The 17,759-nt window shown below is 44.8% G+C and overlaps 2 protein-coding genes and 1 long non-coding RNA gene across 4 annotated transcripts in view; all 3 read left to right on the forward strand.

Annotated features, from left to right (window-relative positions):
- Nucleotides 1–885: 885 nt before the first annotated feature.
- On the forward strand, nucleotides 886–3,179 carry LOC117879347. Its single transcript, XR_004646241.1, has 3 exons — nucleotides 886–1,026; nucleotides 1,793–2,061; nucleotides 2,733–3,179. It is a non-coding gene; the product is annotated as an uncharacterized LOC117879347 (long non-coding RNA).
- A 9,530-nt stretch (nucleotides 3,180–12,709) lies between these two features.
- RFESD (Rieske Fe-S domain containing) overlaps nucleotides 12,710–17,759 on the forward strand; it is a 28,466-nt gene continuing 23,416 nt past the window's right edge. The window contains exons 1-4 of one of the 2 annotated variants that reach the window (XM_034773832.1): nucleotides 12,710–12,847; nucleotides 13,436–13,616; nucleotides 13,716–13,750; nucleotides 14,886–15,038. In XM_034773832.1, coding sequence (XP_034629723.1) covers nucleotides 13,439–13,616; nucleotides 13,716–13,750; nucleotides 14,886–15,038 — 366 coding nt within the window. In that variant the 5' untranslated portion in view covers nucleotides 12,710–12,847; nucleotides 13,436–13,438. Of the gene's footprint in view, nucleotides 12,848–13,435; nucleotides 13,617–13,715; nucleotides 13,751–14,885; nucleotides 17,661–17,759 lie in introns of those variants that run through there. The other variant, XM_034773831.1, reaches the window with a different exon arrangement.
- Nucleotides 12,772–17,759, forward strand: part of RHOBTB3 (Rho related BTB domain containing 3) — a 101,816-nt gene continuing 96,828 nt past the window's right edge. Inside the window, exon 1 of the mRNA XM_034773827.1 lies at nucleotides 12,772–12,847. Coding sequence (XP_034629718.1) covers nucleotides 12,837–12,847 — 11 coding nt within the window. The 5' untranslated portion in view covers nucleotides 12,772–12,836. The remainder of the gene's footprint in view (nucleotides 12,848–17,759) is intronic.

The following is a 17,759-nucleotide window of genomic DNA, read 5'->3' on the forward strand; positions in this document are numbered from 1 at the left end:
GCCTGTTGTCACCTAGATAATTCACTAGCCGCCTAAGTTTTCAGCATAAAAGTTCCGTAGGAGCCTGTGTTCCTGCCTCTGGCTTGTGCACCACTGCCTGACTCCAAGTGTCCATCTAATCCCTTGAGCAATCCATGAACTGTGGAATACAAGCAGATAAACACCAATCTCGCATGCAGGGCCCAATCCACTAAGCATACTCAGAGGCGCCTGCCTAGATCAGGGCCCTTTCAAAATCTGTCTGGAGGAAGAGGTGCCACTGCTGTCACCAATCTTATAACTTTCAGCACAGTGATTAGAGCACTTAATTGTGATGTGAAGACCCAGATTCAGTTTCCCCTTCTGCCTGAAAGGGAGCAAGAATTTGAAGAGGGGTTCTTCTACTCAGGAGAGTGCCCTACCACTCAACTATGGGATATTCTGATGTGGGGATGCTACATATACAACTAAAGGCCACCAGGCTTTCGCCCCTCCTGACCCACCACTGCACCTCCTCCGGCCATTTTGTGTGTAGGCAGGCGTCTAACTCATTCTCACAAAAAACTACTTAGGAGCCTAAGCCACCTGACTCCAGGAGACGGGTTTCCATTCATGGATTGCTAAGCAGAGATAGGCACCTTCCTGCAGCCTAGATGTAGGTGTCTATCTCTGTGAGAGGAGAGGTGTGACAATCAGGGTACAGATACCCCAAGGGAGAAGAGGAGGTTTAAACTCTAAAAATGACCATTTAAACCAGATGGTTGCATACTGTATTATTGTACTATAAACTAGTGTATCAGGTAAGTCTTTTGTGAAACTTACAATGTTCTGAATTTGATGGTTATGAAATATTTATACAGATTGTGGTGATAAATGTATGCATTTGTGTTTATAGAAAACTGCTCATAATCAGTACTACACCTCACAGCAAGGCAGTGAGCAGTCAAGCAGGAAGGGGCACCACCAAAACCAGTTATTTACATAAAACCAGCTTCAAATAACTATCCATTGTCAAACCCAGCAGAAAACAACAATGAACCATTACAGGTAATGGAAATACACTGAGACAACTTGAAAGTGAAAAGAACATCCCAGCTCTGAAGCCAATAGGGAATTTCCCCATGCTGAATAACCAAGAGTAACCATAGACTGTGGGCATGTCTACACTACAAAGTTAAGTTGATGTAAGGTAGCTTACCCCAACCTAACTATGGACGTGTACACACTGCAATGTTCCTGCACCGCTTTAACACGCCTGCTACACCGACCTAATAAAACTGACTGGATGAGAGGCATAAAGCATATTGCAATGTACTTAGAGCAATGCAGTGTCAGTGTAGATGCTACGTGGCTTACGTTGCCGTAAGGAGCCTCCAGGAGGTGTCCTACAATGCACACCATGACCACTCTGGTTACATTTTGAACTCTGCTGCCCTGCAGCCAGATACACAGGTGAATGCCCCTCCCCTTTTAAAGCCCCAGGAAGTTTTGAAATTGCTCTTCCTGTTTCTCGACATGGAGAGCAACTGCCCAGCTGAGCATGCCGCCTCCACACAGCAAACTCGCTCCTGCCTGGAGCATGGGAGGTAGTGAATCTCCTGGGTCTGTGGGGAGAGGAATCTGTGCAGCTACAACTCCGCTCCAGGAACTTTGATATCTATGGCCATGTTGCTCAGGGTATGGTGGAGAAGGGCTATGACAGGGACATGCTGTAGTGCCGCATAAAAATCAAGGAGTTGAGGCAGGTGTACCAGAAGGCCAGGGAGGCAAATGGCCACTTTAGTACAGAGCTGCAGACATTCTTCTTCTACAGGGAGCTGTACTCCATCTTTGGCAGACGTGACCCCATCTCCACTGCTAAGAGCCCCTTGGATACTTCGGGAAGGCTGGAGTCACTGGCCACCAGAGTGAACCCAGAGGATGACATGCTGGACGAGGAAGTGGAGGCAGAGGAGGATAGGGGACAGGCAATAGGGTGATCTGGTGGTGTAGTGAGCCAGGATCTCTTTTTGACTCCTGGACAATCTAGCCATTCCCAGCAGTCCAGCACTGGCAAGCCTGATGCAGGGGAGGGAGCCTCTGGTAAGTACTCATTCTGCTTCAATAATGCAGGGAACCATCTGCTCATGTACTTCTTTTTTAAGCAGGCTACAAGAGGTAGTGAATAACCAACACAGGAACAGTTTCTATCTGCTTCTCATTCCCCTCTACAGTTAGGGAGAGGGGACCTCACGGAAAAATTTGTTTATGCACACTGGGATGTCCCATGAATCCTCCATAGAGATCTCGAGGTTGATCTCCAATCCTCTGCTGAAGGTTTCTTGGGAGGGCTGCCTTATTTCTTCCCCCATGATATGAAACTTTGCCACACCACTCAGTGATTAGTTCAGCAGGCATGATAGCTGCACACAGGGCAGCAGTATACAGTCCTGGTCTGCAGCCACATGCATGCAAGAGCTGGACCCTTGCAGCCTCGGTTAACCTCAGGAGTGATATATCAGCTACAGTCACCCCTGCCTGTGTAAAACAGTGCCAGTATTCAGTACAGTAGCCCTATGCACTGGTACTGATACCCTCATGGCTACCTCACGCCTTTGTCCCAACTCACCCCCGTCCGGGCCGTACTCACCATGGCTGGGAGTACCACTGTGCTGTGTGAGTGCCAATGGAAAGTGAGAAAGATGTGTTTGTTACTTGTTTGGGTCAAGGGCAAAAATACACTGACAATAAAACCTCTGTTATTGTTTCTTTAGCAGCTGCAGATGTGTCTTTGACTCTCCCACACAGCAGCAGAGCGCTTCACCCAGCTAAAGAAAAGAAACTGGAGAAGTAAGGAAGAAATGTTTAAGGAGGTGCTGCAGGCACTAGCAATCTGGTGCTTCAAATTGTGAGCAGAGAGCACGGAGGGAGGCAATCAGTGGCAGATTGCGGAGGGATAGTCAGGATAGGAAACAGGCAGGAATAGATGATAACACTGCTCAGGGAGCAGACAGACATGTTGCGGTTCCTGATTGAACTTCAGTCTGAACACATCCGTGCCTGCCTTCCTCTGCAGCCCATACAGAACTGCCTTCCTGCACCTTCCCACAACAGCCCCCTCCCCCATTCCTCCTTTCCTCTGAGGCCTCAGCAGCACGACAGCTGGACATACATCCAGCTCTGAGAACCTCACTGGCAAATATGCTTGGGAATTTCCTGTTCCTTCCCCTTTATAAATAAATAAATAAAGATATCCTATCTCCTAGAACTGGAAGGGACCTTGAAAAGGTCATGAAGTCCAGCCCCTTGCCTTCACTAGCAGGACCAAGTACTGATTTTTGCCCCAGATCCCTAAGTGGCCCCCTCAAGGATTGAACTCACAACCCTGGGTTTAGTAGGCTAATGCTCAAACCACTGAGCTATCCCTCCCCCCAATTTTAAAGATACTTTTCCCTGTGTGTATGAAGTTTATGTTACCAATACATAAATATGTTTGCATGGGTGTGCAATAAAACTGAATTTATGGAAAGTGAATGAATCTTTATTATTATCCAACATATGAAGCAACAGACAGTCCTGTGGCACTTTTAAGACTAACAGAAGTATTGGGAGCATAAGCTTTCATGGGTAAGAACCTCACTTCTTCAGATGCAAGTAATGGAAATCTCCAGAGGCAGGTATAAATCAGTATGGAGATAACGAGGTTAGTTCAATCAGGGAGGGTGAGGTGCTCTGCTAGCAGTTGAGGTGTGAACACCAAGGGAGGAGAAACTGCTTCTGTAGTTGGATAGCCATTCACAGTCTTTGTTTAATCCTGATCTGATAGTGTCAAATTTGCAAATGAACTGGAGCTCAGCAGTTTCTCTTTGGAGTCTAGTCCTGAAGTTTTTTTGCTGTAAGATGGCTACCTTTACATCTGCTATTGTGTGGCCAGGGAGGTTGAAGTGTTCTCCTACAGGTTTTTGTATATTGCCATTCCTGATATCTGACTTGTGTCCATTTATCCTCTTGTCCAGTTTGGCCAATGTACATAGCAGAGGGGCATTGCTGGCATATGATGGCATATATAACATTGGTGGACGTGCAGGTGAATGAGCCAGTGATGTTGTAGCTGATCTGGTTAGGTCCTGTGATGGTGTTGCTGGTGTAGATATGTGGGCAGAGTTGGCATCGAGGTTTGTTGCATGGGTTGGTTCCTGAGTTAGAGTTGTTATGGTGCGGTGCGTGGTTGCTGGTGAACAACATAACAACTCTAACTCAGGAACCAACCCATGCAACAAACCTCCCAATACTTCTGTTAGTCTTAAAGGTGCCACAGGACCCTCTGTTGCTTTTTACAGATTCAGATTAACACGGCTACCCCTCTGATACTATCCAACGTATGGTGACTACTGCTAACATTCAGAGACAAAACCAATAGGTGCGTTTGTAGTGTTATATTAGCATACACAGAAACATGCCAGGGGAGGCACGAGTCGTCTATGCCGATGGCCCAGTCTTAAAATGCTCTTTCAAAGCCTCCCTGATCAGAATAGCTCCCCGTTGAGTCCCTCTCACAGCCCTGGTATCTGACTCAAAAGCAGCAGACAGCCGCTCCACCTCCACACTCCATGCCTGGGGAAACTTCTCCTCCTTTGATTCACATATATTAAGAAGGACACAGCAGGCAGCTATAACCAGGGGGATATTTTCCTCACTAAGGTCTAACCTGTGAAGGAGACAGCGCTAGCACCTCTTTAAGTGACCAAAGGCACATTCAACAGTCATTCTGCGCCTGCTGAGCCTGTTGTTGAAGTGCTCCTTGCTGCTGTCAAGGCGGCCAGTGTACAACTTCAAGAGCCACCAGAGCAAGGGGTAGGCCGGGTCTTCCAGGATTACTATTGGCATTTCCACATACCCAATGGTAATCCTCTGTTCTGGAAAGAAAGTCCCTGCGTGCAGCTTCGTCATGTTCATTAGGCACCTTCCTTGATCAGCCTGCGTTGATGTCGGTGAAATGACCCTGGTGATCCATTAGCACTTGCATGCCATAGAAAAGTAGCCCTTTCTGTTGATGTACTCCATCTGGAGTCTGGAGCCAAAATGGGGATATGTGTGCCATCTATCACACAATTAGCGAATCCCACTGCTGCAAAACCATCCGTTATTTCACGCACATTGCCCAGAATCACAGTCCTTTGTATCAGGAGGCAATTAATGGCCATGCACACTTGCATTACTACAACCCCCACAGTGGATTTCCTCACTCCAAACCGATTCGCAACTGATTGGTAGCAGTCTGGCGTTGCCAGCTTCCACACAGCAATCGCCACTTGCTTGTCCACTGTTAGTGCAGCTCTTATTTTGGTGTCCCTGCACTGGAGGGTTGGGGCAAGCTCTGCATACAGTTTCAGGAAGGTGGCTTTGTGGATCCAAAAGTTCTGCAGCCACTGCTCATCATCCCATATCTGCATAACAATGTGATCCCACCACTCAGAGCTTGTTTCTCAAGACCAGGACTGATGGTCCACCATGTGTAGCTGCTCTGTGAATGCTAACAGCAATCTTGAATTGTTTCTGTCCATGACACAAAACAGGGCAGATACCATGGCGGCAGCAGCATGAGAGTCACAGCTCATGAAATACTACAGTACAGGATCAGGCACGTTGTGTTCATAATGCTCATCACAATACTGGAGAGCAGTGCAGGATCCATGCTTTCTGACAGAGATGGTGGGCAGGCAGTTTACAGGGGCTGTTGAAAAGCAGCATAAAATGTACTACGAAGGTCATGGAATGATGGAGAAAGCTGCATCATAGGACACTGAGCCTGCTGCCATGAGGCATTGCAAACCCATCCCAGAATGCCCTGAGGCAGATAGTGGCCAGTTGCACAGTGGGATAGCTAACCACAGTTCACTGCTCTTTGTGTTGATGCAAGAGCTGTTCATGTGGACACAAGGAGCATAGCTTGGACATGCACCAGCGGTTTAATTACAGCGGTGGCTGTACATCAATGTAACTTAAGTCAACTTAACTCTGTAGTGTAGACATGCTGTGAGAGAGAGAAAAAAAGGAAAAAGCCTGTCAAAAGCAGGCTTGGAATGGAAGTTTATCCAGAACTTGAGGGACAGTCTCGACTCTTGAGGGACAGTCTTGACTCTTGAGGTGGGAGGCTGTTCATGAATGCTGGATCCTTCCTTTATCTAGGAATACTCTGGAAAACTGTTTTAAGGCAATAGATAACTTAATAACATAAGAACGGCCATACTGGGTCAGGCGAATGGTCCATCTAGCCCAGTATCCTGTCTTTTGACAGTGGCCTGTACTGGATGCTTCAGAGGGAATGAACAGAACAGGGCAATTTCGAGTGATTCATTCCATTGCCCAATCACAGCTTCTGACAGTCAGAGGTTTAGGGACACTTGAAGCATGGATTTGTGTCCTGTGACTATCTTGGCTAATAGCCTTTGATGGACCTATCCTTCATGAACTTATCTAGTTCTTTTTTTAACCCAATTATACTTTTAGCCTTCACAGCATCCCATGGCAGCAAGTTCCACAGCTTGACTATGCATTATGTAACGAAGTACCTCCTTTTGTTTGCTTTAAACCGCTATTAATTTCATTGGGTGACCACTGGTTCTTATGCTATATGAAGGGGTAAATAACACTTCCTGATTCACTTTCTCCATCTCATTAATAATTTGATAGATCTCTATCATATTCCCCCTTGGTCCTCTCTTTTCTAAACTTTCAGCAGCTTCAGTCTTTTTAATCTCTCCTTGTAGGGGTATTCCATACCAGTAATCATTTTCATTGCCCATTTCTGCACCTTTTCTAATTCTAATATATCTTTTCTGAGATGAGGTAACCAGAACTGCATGCAACATTCAAGGTGTAGGCATACCATGGATTTATATACTAGCATTATAATATTTTCTTTTTTATTATCTATTCCTTTTTTTGTTATCTATTCCTTTCTTAATGGTTCCTAACATTCTGTTAGCTTTTTTGACTGCCGCTGCACAGAGTGGATGCTTTCAGAGTCACTGCAAGATCTCTTTCTTGAGTGGTAATAGCTAATTTAGACCCCATCACTTTCTATGGATAGCTGGGATTATGTTTTCCAATGTATATTACTTTGCATTTATCAACATTGAATTTCATCTTCCATTTTCTTTCCCCATCACCCAGTTTGTGAGATCCTTTTGTAACTCTTCACAGTCAGCTTTGGACTTAACTATCTTGAGTAATTTTGTATCATCCACAAACTTTCTACATTGCCATTTACCTCTTTTTCCAGATCATTTATGAATATGTTAAACAGCATCAGTCCCAATACAGATCTTTGGAAATGCCACTCTTTACCTCTCTCCATTGTGAAAACTGACCATTTATTCCTACCCTTTGTTTTCTTTGTATTAGACAAAGGATTTTATCTAATATAGAAGCATAAAGTCTGAGGTTGCATCTTTATGTTTATTTCCTGTGTAACTTGTATAAGTTTGCTTTCCCTCACTATTTCATCTTTGAATCAGTGTTTTTTTCTCTTAAACAAACTTTTTATTTTCTTCCAAAGCAGATCTCTGGTTTTCAAACTGTGTGGACTGTGTGTGCCAAAGTAAGTGATATCTCTGGAGCTGGTTTCATGCTTCCAGGTGTGACAAACCAGAGGGGAATGGTCCAAATGTCTGATAATGAAGAATTACAATGAATTTGGGGTAGGGTTATCATACGCTGATCTGGGTTTTCCTGGACATTGCTTCTTTTTTTACCTTTCACCCTTGATCCAGGTAGATTTTTCAAACAACAGGCAATGCCCATGGGTTTTGCACAACAATCATTGCAGCTCAGAAAGAGCCCCAATTGGTCTGCTTCCTGACTGGTCCCTCCCTGCATCCACAGCTGATTGGTCCATTCCCTTCCAGCCATAGCTGCTGGATCCCGCCTATCCAGGCCCTGGCTCCTAGCCCTGGGGAAGGTGTCCCATAGGGAGGCACTGACTGATAGCTGGCACTGCGTCCTGGGCTTGAACCAGCTGCCCTGACACCGGAACAGACACTGCCCCCCAACTCCAGTGTGTATTCCCGCCACAGATACCCCTTCCAGTACCCCCCAAATACTCCTCCCAGTATACACATACCCCTCCAGCATCACCAGATACTCCCTAGTATACACCCGCCCAGCACCTCCCAAATACCCCCTCCAGTATCCCCAACTATATGCCCCCTCCAGCTCCCCCAGCCCTCTGGCAGTGTCCTCTTTTTGGGAACCTGAAATATGGTAACCCTAATCTGGGGAGACTCAGGACTGAAAGGCCTGATGGTGTCACCTTGCATAGGATAACGAGACTGGTGAGAGCCTGAGTGTGCTTGTGGGCTTGCTACTGGTGTCAAGAAATTGAACCATAACTGCACAGCACGAAGACCCCCAGAGTTACCGGGCAGACAATGAGAAAACCCCTTACCAGTCCAGGTAGTCCCCAAAATGTGACAAGAGGTGCTTAGCACATACACCTTGGCATCTCTGACTGGCTAGTTTAGGTGTCTCCCTGCCTAGCTTTTGTGGATAGCATTCTACAGCACCTATTTCTCCATTTCATCTTATAGGGAGCCTCGGCATCTAGCTCAGGCTTTGTGGATTGTGGTTTTGTTCCTGTGATTTTCTATGTGCCTAAAAGTTAAGCACCACAATGCTCTAAATCCCTTTGTGGATTTATTGAAATCCCTTTATGGATCTGGGCCTATCTCCTTTAAGGTTTTAGAATTAGTAGATCTCATCCTCTAATTTTTATTCATAGATTGGAAGAGGAAAATAAGCTTTCCTATTTTTTCAGCTCCAAATTGGTTTCTTAACTTTGAATGAACTAGTCTTCATGTGAAATAGTTGACTAAATTGAAATGAAAAATATTTCTCTGCATCCGCAGCAGAGGCCATTGCTATCAAAAGTTGGTTTAGTACTTCAGCAGACTCTAGTTCCAGGTACTTAGCCAATGACTTCCACCATTCAGGGGTTTGACTTTCTTTAAAATTTCAGGAGCAAATAGATCCTACTTCATATTTTTTTGTATTTAATTTAGATTATGTCAATAAATTATAATAACCTATGTTAAGGCATAAACTTGTCAATTATATATTTAATTTTAAATAAGCTTATTTTGAAAAAAAAATAACCTGTATTCAATTTAAATTAAAAAAATCATTTTTATTTTAAAAGTCCTCTATTTTTATCTACATTGGTAACAAATGGCTTTCGGAGAGTTTTTCACTTTATTATTGTAGCTGCACGTGAATCCAGTCATCATCATCAGCTATGAAAGTTTCAAGTCTAAAGCTGAATTTCTAGGCTGTTAGCAGTAGGTGGCTTTGTCCCTCTTTCTTAAAGTAACATGTTCCAAGGGCCTTGATGCTGCAAATAGTGATGCATGTTCTTTATGCAGGTGAATAGTCCCAATAGGGTGACCAAGTGTGAAAAATCGGGACGGGGTGGAGGGTAATAGGAGCCTATTTAAGAAAAAGACCCAAAAATCGGGACTGTCCCTATAAAATCGGGACATCTGGTCACCCTAAGTCCCAAGGACTGAAACTTGTCATCATTGACTTCAGTCGCCCTATCTACAGAACCCAAGAGTTGACCACCTGTACTGTCCGCATCAGTGAATTCAAATGAAATGGGCTGGTATTTACCGGGGGGGGCAGAGGACCAACCCCACACCCTTAGGACAGGTCTGTCACTGCTGAAAGTAAGGAGAGGGGCTCACATGTCTCCTACCGGCTGAACAGACATGGATAATGGCTCTTCCCCCCAGGCTTCTGGATGGCAGAAGCAGGGCCAGCTCCAGGCACCAGCCCACCAAGCTTGTGCTTGGGGCGGCACCTGGAGGGGGGCGGCGTGGTACGCCGGCTCCGGCCGCCGGGGAGAGCGGAGCCATAGTGGGCTCGCCGCCCTGGGCAGAAGTCTCCCCTCTGAATTTCTGCTCTTTTATCCCAAACGTTTTGGGAGCGAGCAGCGCCAGCAAAGGCTGCGCATACTGTGCTCCCTGCCCCATTGGCCAGATGCGACCCTCACATCTCCCATCCGTGCAAGCCTCCAAAGCGCTCAGCGCGCAGTACTGAGCCTCCCCGCTAGGGGGCAATGGAGACTGGCTCCATCGCCGGGAATCCCTCGAGTCACGTGCAGGATATGCGCTCGTCACGTGTCACATGGCGCTCAGGGCTCCAATCGCCTGGTAGGTCTCTTGCCACGTGTTTCTTTGCGGCTTCTCGCCGGGAGTTGACTGGGTCGGTCGCCGCTGTTGGACCCACCCATGGGTGCGAAGGGGCTGGTTCTACCGGCGGAGAACGCTTGGCTCGAGCTCTGTTTTGCGACCTATCAGCGTCTGAGCGAGCGCGGTGCCTGCCGGAAGTTGTAGTCTCCCCAGCGGGGTGGGCCCTGAGGCTGGCTGCGGCGGCGCAGTGATGTTTCTTGGCCCGGCTGTCTGTGACGCACATTGGAAGAGGGTCTGTCTGCACCGTAGTGACGGCTGGGATCCAGTGTGTGCTGAGGCGGCGCTGCCGTCACGATCTGTCAGCTCCTTCGGGTGCGCGCGTGACTCCCCACTTCCCCCCGCGCCGGCACAGAGCCCTGTTCGCTTTGCCAGCCGCTCCCTGCCGGGGGCTCGCGCCACAGCGAACACCAACGGCTGTTAAATATGGGGCTCGTGAGCCGAGCCCGGCCGGGAACGGATGAAGCGGGCTTTCCCCGGGTCCTTCCGCTTCGCTCGAGCCCCACCTGTACCGGCACCCTCCGGCCAGACCCAGAGAGCCCGCGCCCAGCCTGCTTCTCGCACTGAGCATGGGGCCCTGGGAGGCTGTTGGATCGATAGCGCAGCCATGGCGCTCCCCGTTCTCTGCTGAGGCGGTGGGAGCCCGGGGAGGGGGGGCCGGGGCTACACTCCCCTGGGCCTGGCAGGGCTGCGCGGCAAGAGCTGCAGGATGGAAACTTAGGAGGGCGCGAGCCTGCCCGAGGAACGGCCAAAAACTAGAGCGCCCATAGCGCCATGTGAGCGGCTGGTGGAGGGGGCAGCTGGCTTGGCCACTCCTCTTTCCGTAGCACTTCCTCGGCGGGGATTAACCGAGAGCTGAGTGTTTTGGGAGAGAGCTGCTGCTTCTGGCGGGGGCTAGGAAGCGCTCAGCCGGGCCCAGAGGATGAGGAGGAAGGATACCAAACGAAGGCTGGCGTGGTTTTGATTAGGCGTCTGTCATGCGACGTGGAATCCCCCCTCTCTTAAGGAGGCTGCCGCTCCCAGTGGGCAAGGAGCCTGCCTCCCTCCTCCCATATGTCAGCTCTGTCAGAGCCAGAATATCCACTTCTAGCCAGTTCTTCCCATGCTCACCACCAGCTCTGCTGAGAGAGTGGCCATTAGTGGCTGAAAAAAAGGGTCTAATTATAGCTTGCCCTTGGCAAGAATTCCCTTCTCTCTCCCCCTCAGTGCTAGAAACCCTTTGCCTGCCACAATGCTCCTTAACAGGCTTCCTTCAGACTTTCTACTCAGATTCAAATTGTCAGTCGCAAGGGCTTTCTTTGTCGGACCTGCCGTTTGTTGGGGCAGTTTTGGTCCTGCAGTTAATTGTAGGAGCATATGCTATTATTAACACATCAGCCTGATTGTGCTTCAAAACGACGTTTAATATTTAAATGTTAGCACTTATCCAACTATTAAATGTGGGTGCAAAACATGCTAGCAAAATCAAGCTGAGCTGAAGCCTTTTTAACTCTGAGTCAAATTTGGGTGCATGCCTACATTTAGACAACCAAATAAATGTGGCCTGGTTGTCAGAGGTGTTGAGCAGCTAAAACTCCCATCAATCTTGGTGGGAGTCTTGGATGCCCACCATCATGTAGAATCAGGTCACTTATATTTAAGCACCTCAATGAGGATGAGTGCCTAATTGTAGGCACTGTATTTGAAAATTTTGGCCTGACTTGCTATTAGGTTACATATTAGAGATCAGGAGTTTACAGTTCCCAGTCTCATGATCAGAATATTTTGTACCTATGCTTATTTACAAAGCAGGCTGTGAAAGAGAAGTGAGTAATTCTCAGGATAATGAGAACAGGAGTACTTGTGGCACCTTAGAGACTAACACATTTATTTGAGCATAAGCTTTCGTGGGCAACCCATGAAAGTTTATGCTCAAATAAATTTGTTAGTCTCTAAGGTGCCACAAGTACTCCTGTTTATTTTGCAGATACAGACTAACACGGCTGCTACTCTGAAACCTCTCAGGATAATGTATTCCTGTGACTAATAATTACTATAAAATCTTAGCTAGAAATAGAAACATGATATGAGCTGAAACAGAAATGGATGGGACTGCCTGAAGGAGCTGTACTGCTATTTGATTTATGCATAATCAGCTGGTAAATAGCCTGGAAAGTACCATGGTGTTTACACCAATCTGCAGAGGCTGTGACACACATATTTGATTTAGAATTATTTGTTTGCCATGTGTGAATGGCCATAGGAATGTTATAAAAAAACTTCTAAATGCTGTTTTAAATGAATGTGACTCCAAGATTCCTTCTGGAGAAGGCAGCTATGAGATAATTATAAGGAGTAAAGAAGCAAACAACTCTACTCTTCTGTTATCAGCCCAGCTGCAGCCTTCCTCTTATCAGTTCTTGCAAAGTTCACTTCAGCCATGCTGTGTCCCACGCAAAACCTGCCTTTTTTTGCTGTTCAGACCAGTTCCACTGTCTTTCAGAAAGCCTTTTTCAGGAAAGAAGCACTTATCAGAGCTGATACATAGAGAACATAGCAGGCCTGGATGTGATGGAGCTATAGAAGGGAACTGCACTCATTACTTTGCAACTTCATTTCTTCATCCATTCTTCATCTCTGTCATGCTCTAGTATGGATCTAAGGTATTGATGTGACATTGCTCTTATCCCCTTTGGAGCTTGATTCTGTCCCATTTTGGTTACTCCTCCCTACCCCCCTTGTGCCCATTCTCCTCTGTACATATAAAGACTTTTTTTTTAACTTTGTTTTTCTTTTGCGGGTAAACGTTAACCCTTTTATTATTTTAAATCAGTGTATATCCCCAACCCTGACATTATCTAAAAAGTAGTTTTAGCACATTTGCTTTTGTTTATATGGAGTTTTTCTGGAGATTGGCATAAATGAATGAAAAGAGGTTTAGATTCTAAACCTTTGTTTTGCTCCTAACTGTAGTGTTGCTATTACCGAAGACCTAAGTCTAGTAATGAACTTTAATGAATAGGTTCTATGACATTTGTTCTTTTATCTAACAGATTGGCTATACATTGTTATGAAGCAGGAATGTTTTATTAATATAATATAGCTATATTTTCACCAAAACTTTTGCTTATGATATTTTGGTTAAATATCTTTATGAATGACTTGGTATCCAAAGTGTCCTTGTGTAGAAACCCTAAACTTTAATTGTTTTAATGTTTTATAAAGTGGCTTTTTAATATTTTTAACTAAAGGACATGGATTTGCATAGCTCAATTGAAATACCTGATAAAGTGAAGGCTGATGCTCCTGTATATGTTGGTAAAGAAGAAGACATAAAACAGTCCCAAAGAATAACAGCCAGTGTCCATGACAGAGAAGTTGTCGTTTTCTACCATGAAGGGAAATTTTATGCCATGGACCGTCGCTGTTACCGTAAGATTGTTTGCACTTATCATCTTGGTGTGTGTGTAAAACTTTTAAAGTAGGCTAGTGTGAGTTTTGACTCTAATTCCATATTCCACTATGTTTCAGATGCAGGAGGTCCTTTACATCTTGGAGAGATAGAGGTATATAAACATTCTAAAAATAGCACACAATTATTCAAAATCTTTTTACATTTTAATCCCAATTGTATATTACTTTCTCACTTTGGGCTAAATAATGTTCTTAGTAACACTGCAATAACTCTACTGAAATCAATGGGGTTACCTTGGATTTAAACTGGTGTAGCTGAAAGCAAAATTTGGCCCTTTCTCTCTATAATGGACCATTATCTTTAACAGTCCTTAACTTTTCAATTTCCACAATGCCCCCAACTCCCTGGAGGCTTGAGGGACAGAAGGCCAAGTTTAGGTACTTTTGAAACAAATAGTTTAATATCATTTATTATTATTTGGCACTTACTAGACACACTTACTTTATAAAACACTGACAGCATGCTTTGTGTTTCCACATCATAGATAGATGTGGTGTCTGTCAAAATGTGAGTAAGTAAAAACATCTCCAGTCACACAGTTGAAAATAAAAATGGATATTATCTTTATTATCTGGAGTCAGAAAGAATCCCTGTCATCTATAGACACACATCCCATTATGATAGAGTGTTGCCAGTTAGGGGCATTATGGGTTTTACTCTGAATCTTCTGACATTGGCCACTGTTGGAAACAGGCTACGCTAGCTGGATCAGTAATCTGATTTGGTATTCCAGTCGCTATTTTTAAAAACAGAACCCGGTGTTCCTGCCATGGCAGTACAGGGCATTACAACTAGACCACAAAGCTATGTGTTGGTCTAGAGCAGGGGTCGGCAACGTTCGGCACGTTGCTCGCTAGGGTAAGGACCCTAGCTGGCCGGGCGAGTTTATTTACTTGCTGATGCGGCAGGTTCGGCCGATTGCGGCCCCCACTCGCCGCGGTTCGCCGTCCCGGTCCAATGGGGGCGGCGCTGGCGAGAAGCGGCGCGGGCCGAGGGATGTGCTGGCTGCGGCTTCCCGCCGCCTCCCGTTGGCCCGGGATGGCGAACCGCGGCCAGTGGGGGCCGCGATCGGCCGAACCTGCCGCGTTAGCAGGTAAATAAACTGGCCCGGCCCGCTAGGGTCCTTACCCTGGCGAGCCACGTGCCGAACGTTGCCGACTCCTGGTCTAGAGATCTTACTCTTCCCTATGAAAGATTTCAGTGGGTTGTCTTAATTTTTTCCCCAGGATATCAATGGACAGCCCTGCATTATTTGCCCTTGGCACAAGTATAAAATTACTTTGGCAACAGGAGAAGGCTTATATCAAGCAATAAACCCTACAGAACCATCAGCAACACCAAAATGGCGATCAAAAGGAATAAAGCAAAGAACTCACAAGGTTACTATAGACAATGGAAGTGTTTATGTGACTCCTTCGGACTTATCTATCAGCTGTGACTCTGATTACTATGCTGATAAGTACAAAAAGACTGGAAGTTCTGATATGAAAAAATAATGCACATCCTGAACTTAAAAATCAGTGGCCATAATGCAAAATACCAGTGTCTGTGTACAAGGCATTATCAGTATCACAGAATGATATGCAGATTTTTTCTAGATATTAATATAAAGAAATACCAGTGTTAATCTTACTGTTATTAAAGCATTAAGTAATGTAGAAATGAGTAAGATCATAAACAAAGGTCAAGACCCTCTCTATAATGAATTAGCTTTGTGCCAGTGCAGTTTTATATTTGCCTTTAATAAAATACAAATTTAATATATGTACATTAGTCAAGTCTGTAATATTTGAAGTGTTAAATCTTCTATGGCTAGAGTTAAAATCTTTTAACCTTTAGGAGGAGGAATATTATAATGCATTTAATTAATTTATAAAAACATCTTGAAATGTTATGGTAAATATCCATTGAAGGATAGAATTTTTTTAATACATTAAATAGTTTAGAACTATAATCATTTCAATGTATTTGGGAGATTTTTTTTTTTTTTTAATGTTATATTATTTGCAGGTCAGGAGAAAAACCTTTTATTTTATCTTAACACATAGGACCAGAGTTTCATAAAGTGAGGTACAAAACACTTGTGTGTTGTAATGTGCTTTTGCATGGTTACTTTTGTGTGTGCAATTACCCCAGTTCTGTTCTAAATAAGTACTTGTATCTCCTTCATCGTGGTAGTGTCTGAGCACATTCCAATAGTCAATTAACCAATATGACAAACATCTATCACATGTGAGTTCTCTGTCATCCTTTCCTCTGGAGGAAAATTGGATGTGCAGTGTAGGATTTTGTTTTTGGGTTATTTTAAAAATGTAAACACTTATCAGAAGATATCTTGGACAAGGCAGTTCAAGGAAGTGTGTGCCTAGTACTTGGAGCAGAAAGTGGCGAAGTTTGTGATAGAGGCACTGGGGCAGTTCATTCCACAGTCTGAGAAAGCTGTGCCTCTTGGACAGATGAGCTTTGCTCATATGGTAGAAAGTCCCATTGTGCTTGAGGTTCAGAGTTGTCCAGCATAGTGCTTATCCCAGAGCTTTATGTGATTTTTCAGATACTCTGGGGTCAGGCCATTCAAGATAAGACCAAGACCTTGAACTTGAGTCAATATTCTGGGTGAAGCTAGTGTAGAGAGTGGAGTACAGGGCTGATGTGCTTATGGTAGTCAGTGTTATTGAGATGTGTTGCAAAGTTTGGTACTAGTTGGAGTTTCCTAGGCATTGAAGGCTTCAGGCCCAGGTATATTGCATTATGGTGGTCCAGATAGGAGCTGGTGAAGGTGTGAATAACTGAGGGCAGGTCATTGTCTGTCTGCCAGGATGGTACAGAATCTCATAGCCAACTGGATCAAGTAGAAAGCATTACTCACGTTTTGTGTTATGCAAAAGCTTAGCATCATTGAGAAATCCAGGAACATTCGTAAACTACAGATTGACTTCACCAATTAGGAACGATACCTTCAGTCAAAGGAAGGTATTTGCACTGTTTCTGTAAATTCTTCATAGTGCTTTTCTCTGCCCACCAACATATTCTTTGTCTTGCTCAGGTTCTGCTTCAACCAACTATTCTTCATCCAGGTGCTGATCTAATCAGAGCACTGGGCCATCTTTGTTTTAGTGGTATAGTTGAATCTGGTGAAGGATGGTGTGACACTACACCCCATATTCTTCATAGAAATATTGTTATAATATGATTATAGCATAACTATGTTTATTGCAAGATAAGGCATGTGAGATATCGTTGGAAAGGTTACAATTTACTGAATCTGATTATCCTATTTGATTATCCTGATTATACATATGCATGTATCATTTTTGTATCTAAAGTTAGGAATATTGACTATACATCTGTATTACAAAAGTGTTTGCACTTGGGGAATGCCCACCAGACAGAATGCAACCAGTCTGGCTGATTAGCTGGGGACCAGTCAGTGGACCATTAGGGAGAACAATAGGTCTTTGAAGATACTAATCTCCCACCTTCCTGAGAAGCTTTCCTGGGATACTACAAACAACTTCTGACTCATGGCTGCTTTGACACTGCAGGGTCATGTGATTGTCACCTGGTATTGGACTCCATGATAGAATACCAGTATTTTTCCACTGAGGATGGTGGTGGTGGGAACCACACTGGAAAACAAAGGATTCATGCCATATGTAAAACCTATTTAAGGCTGGGGAGTGACTTAATCAGCGTTCATTCTTCACTGAATCTCTGCTCAGGATGACTGCAGGAAACATCTAAAAAACAAAGACCCAAAGTGTGTGTGTGGGGGGGAAGGACTGAGCCCAGTCTGTGAAGGTGTCTGGCCTGTGAAAGAAATGCTTGGAGTTTCAAGCTGCAAGCAAGAGCAGCTTGCCTTCAAGAACCTCTGCAATCTGCCCAAAACAATATTTAGGGTGAGAAACTACTACTTGAACCAGGTTTTTGGTATCTTAAGCTTATATTGCGTTTTTGTTTTATTTGCTGGGTAATCTGCTTTGATCTGTTTGCAATCCCTTAGATTTTAAGTGATTATATCCTTTATAGTTAATAAACTTGTTTTTGTTTTCTCTGAAACCAGTTTGTGGAATTCATAACTGGAGGGGACAAAAGCTGTGCAT

This window comes from Trachemys scripta, chromosome 6 (assembly GCF_013100865.1).
Source record: "Trachemys scripta elegans isolate TJP31775 chromosome 6, CAS_Tse_1.0, whole genome shotgun sequence".
In the NCBI taxonomy this organism is placed as follows: domain Eukaryota; kingdom Metazoa; phylum Chordata; order Testudines; family Emydidae; genus Trachemys; species Trachemys scripta.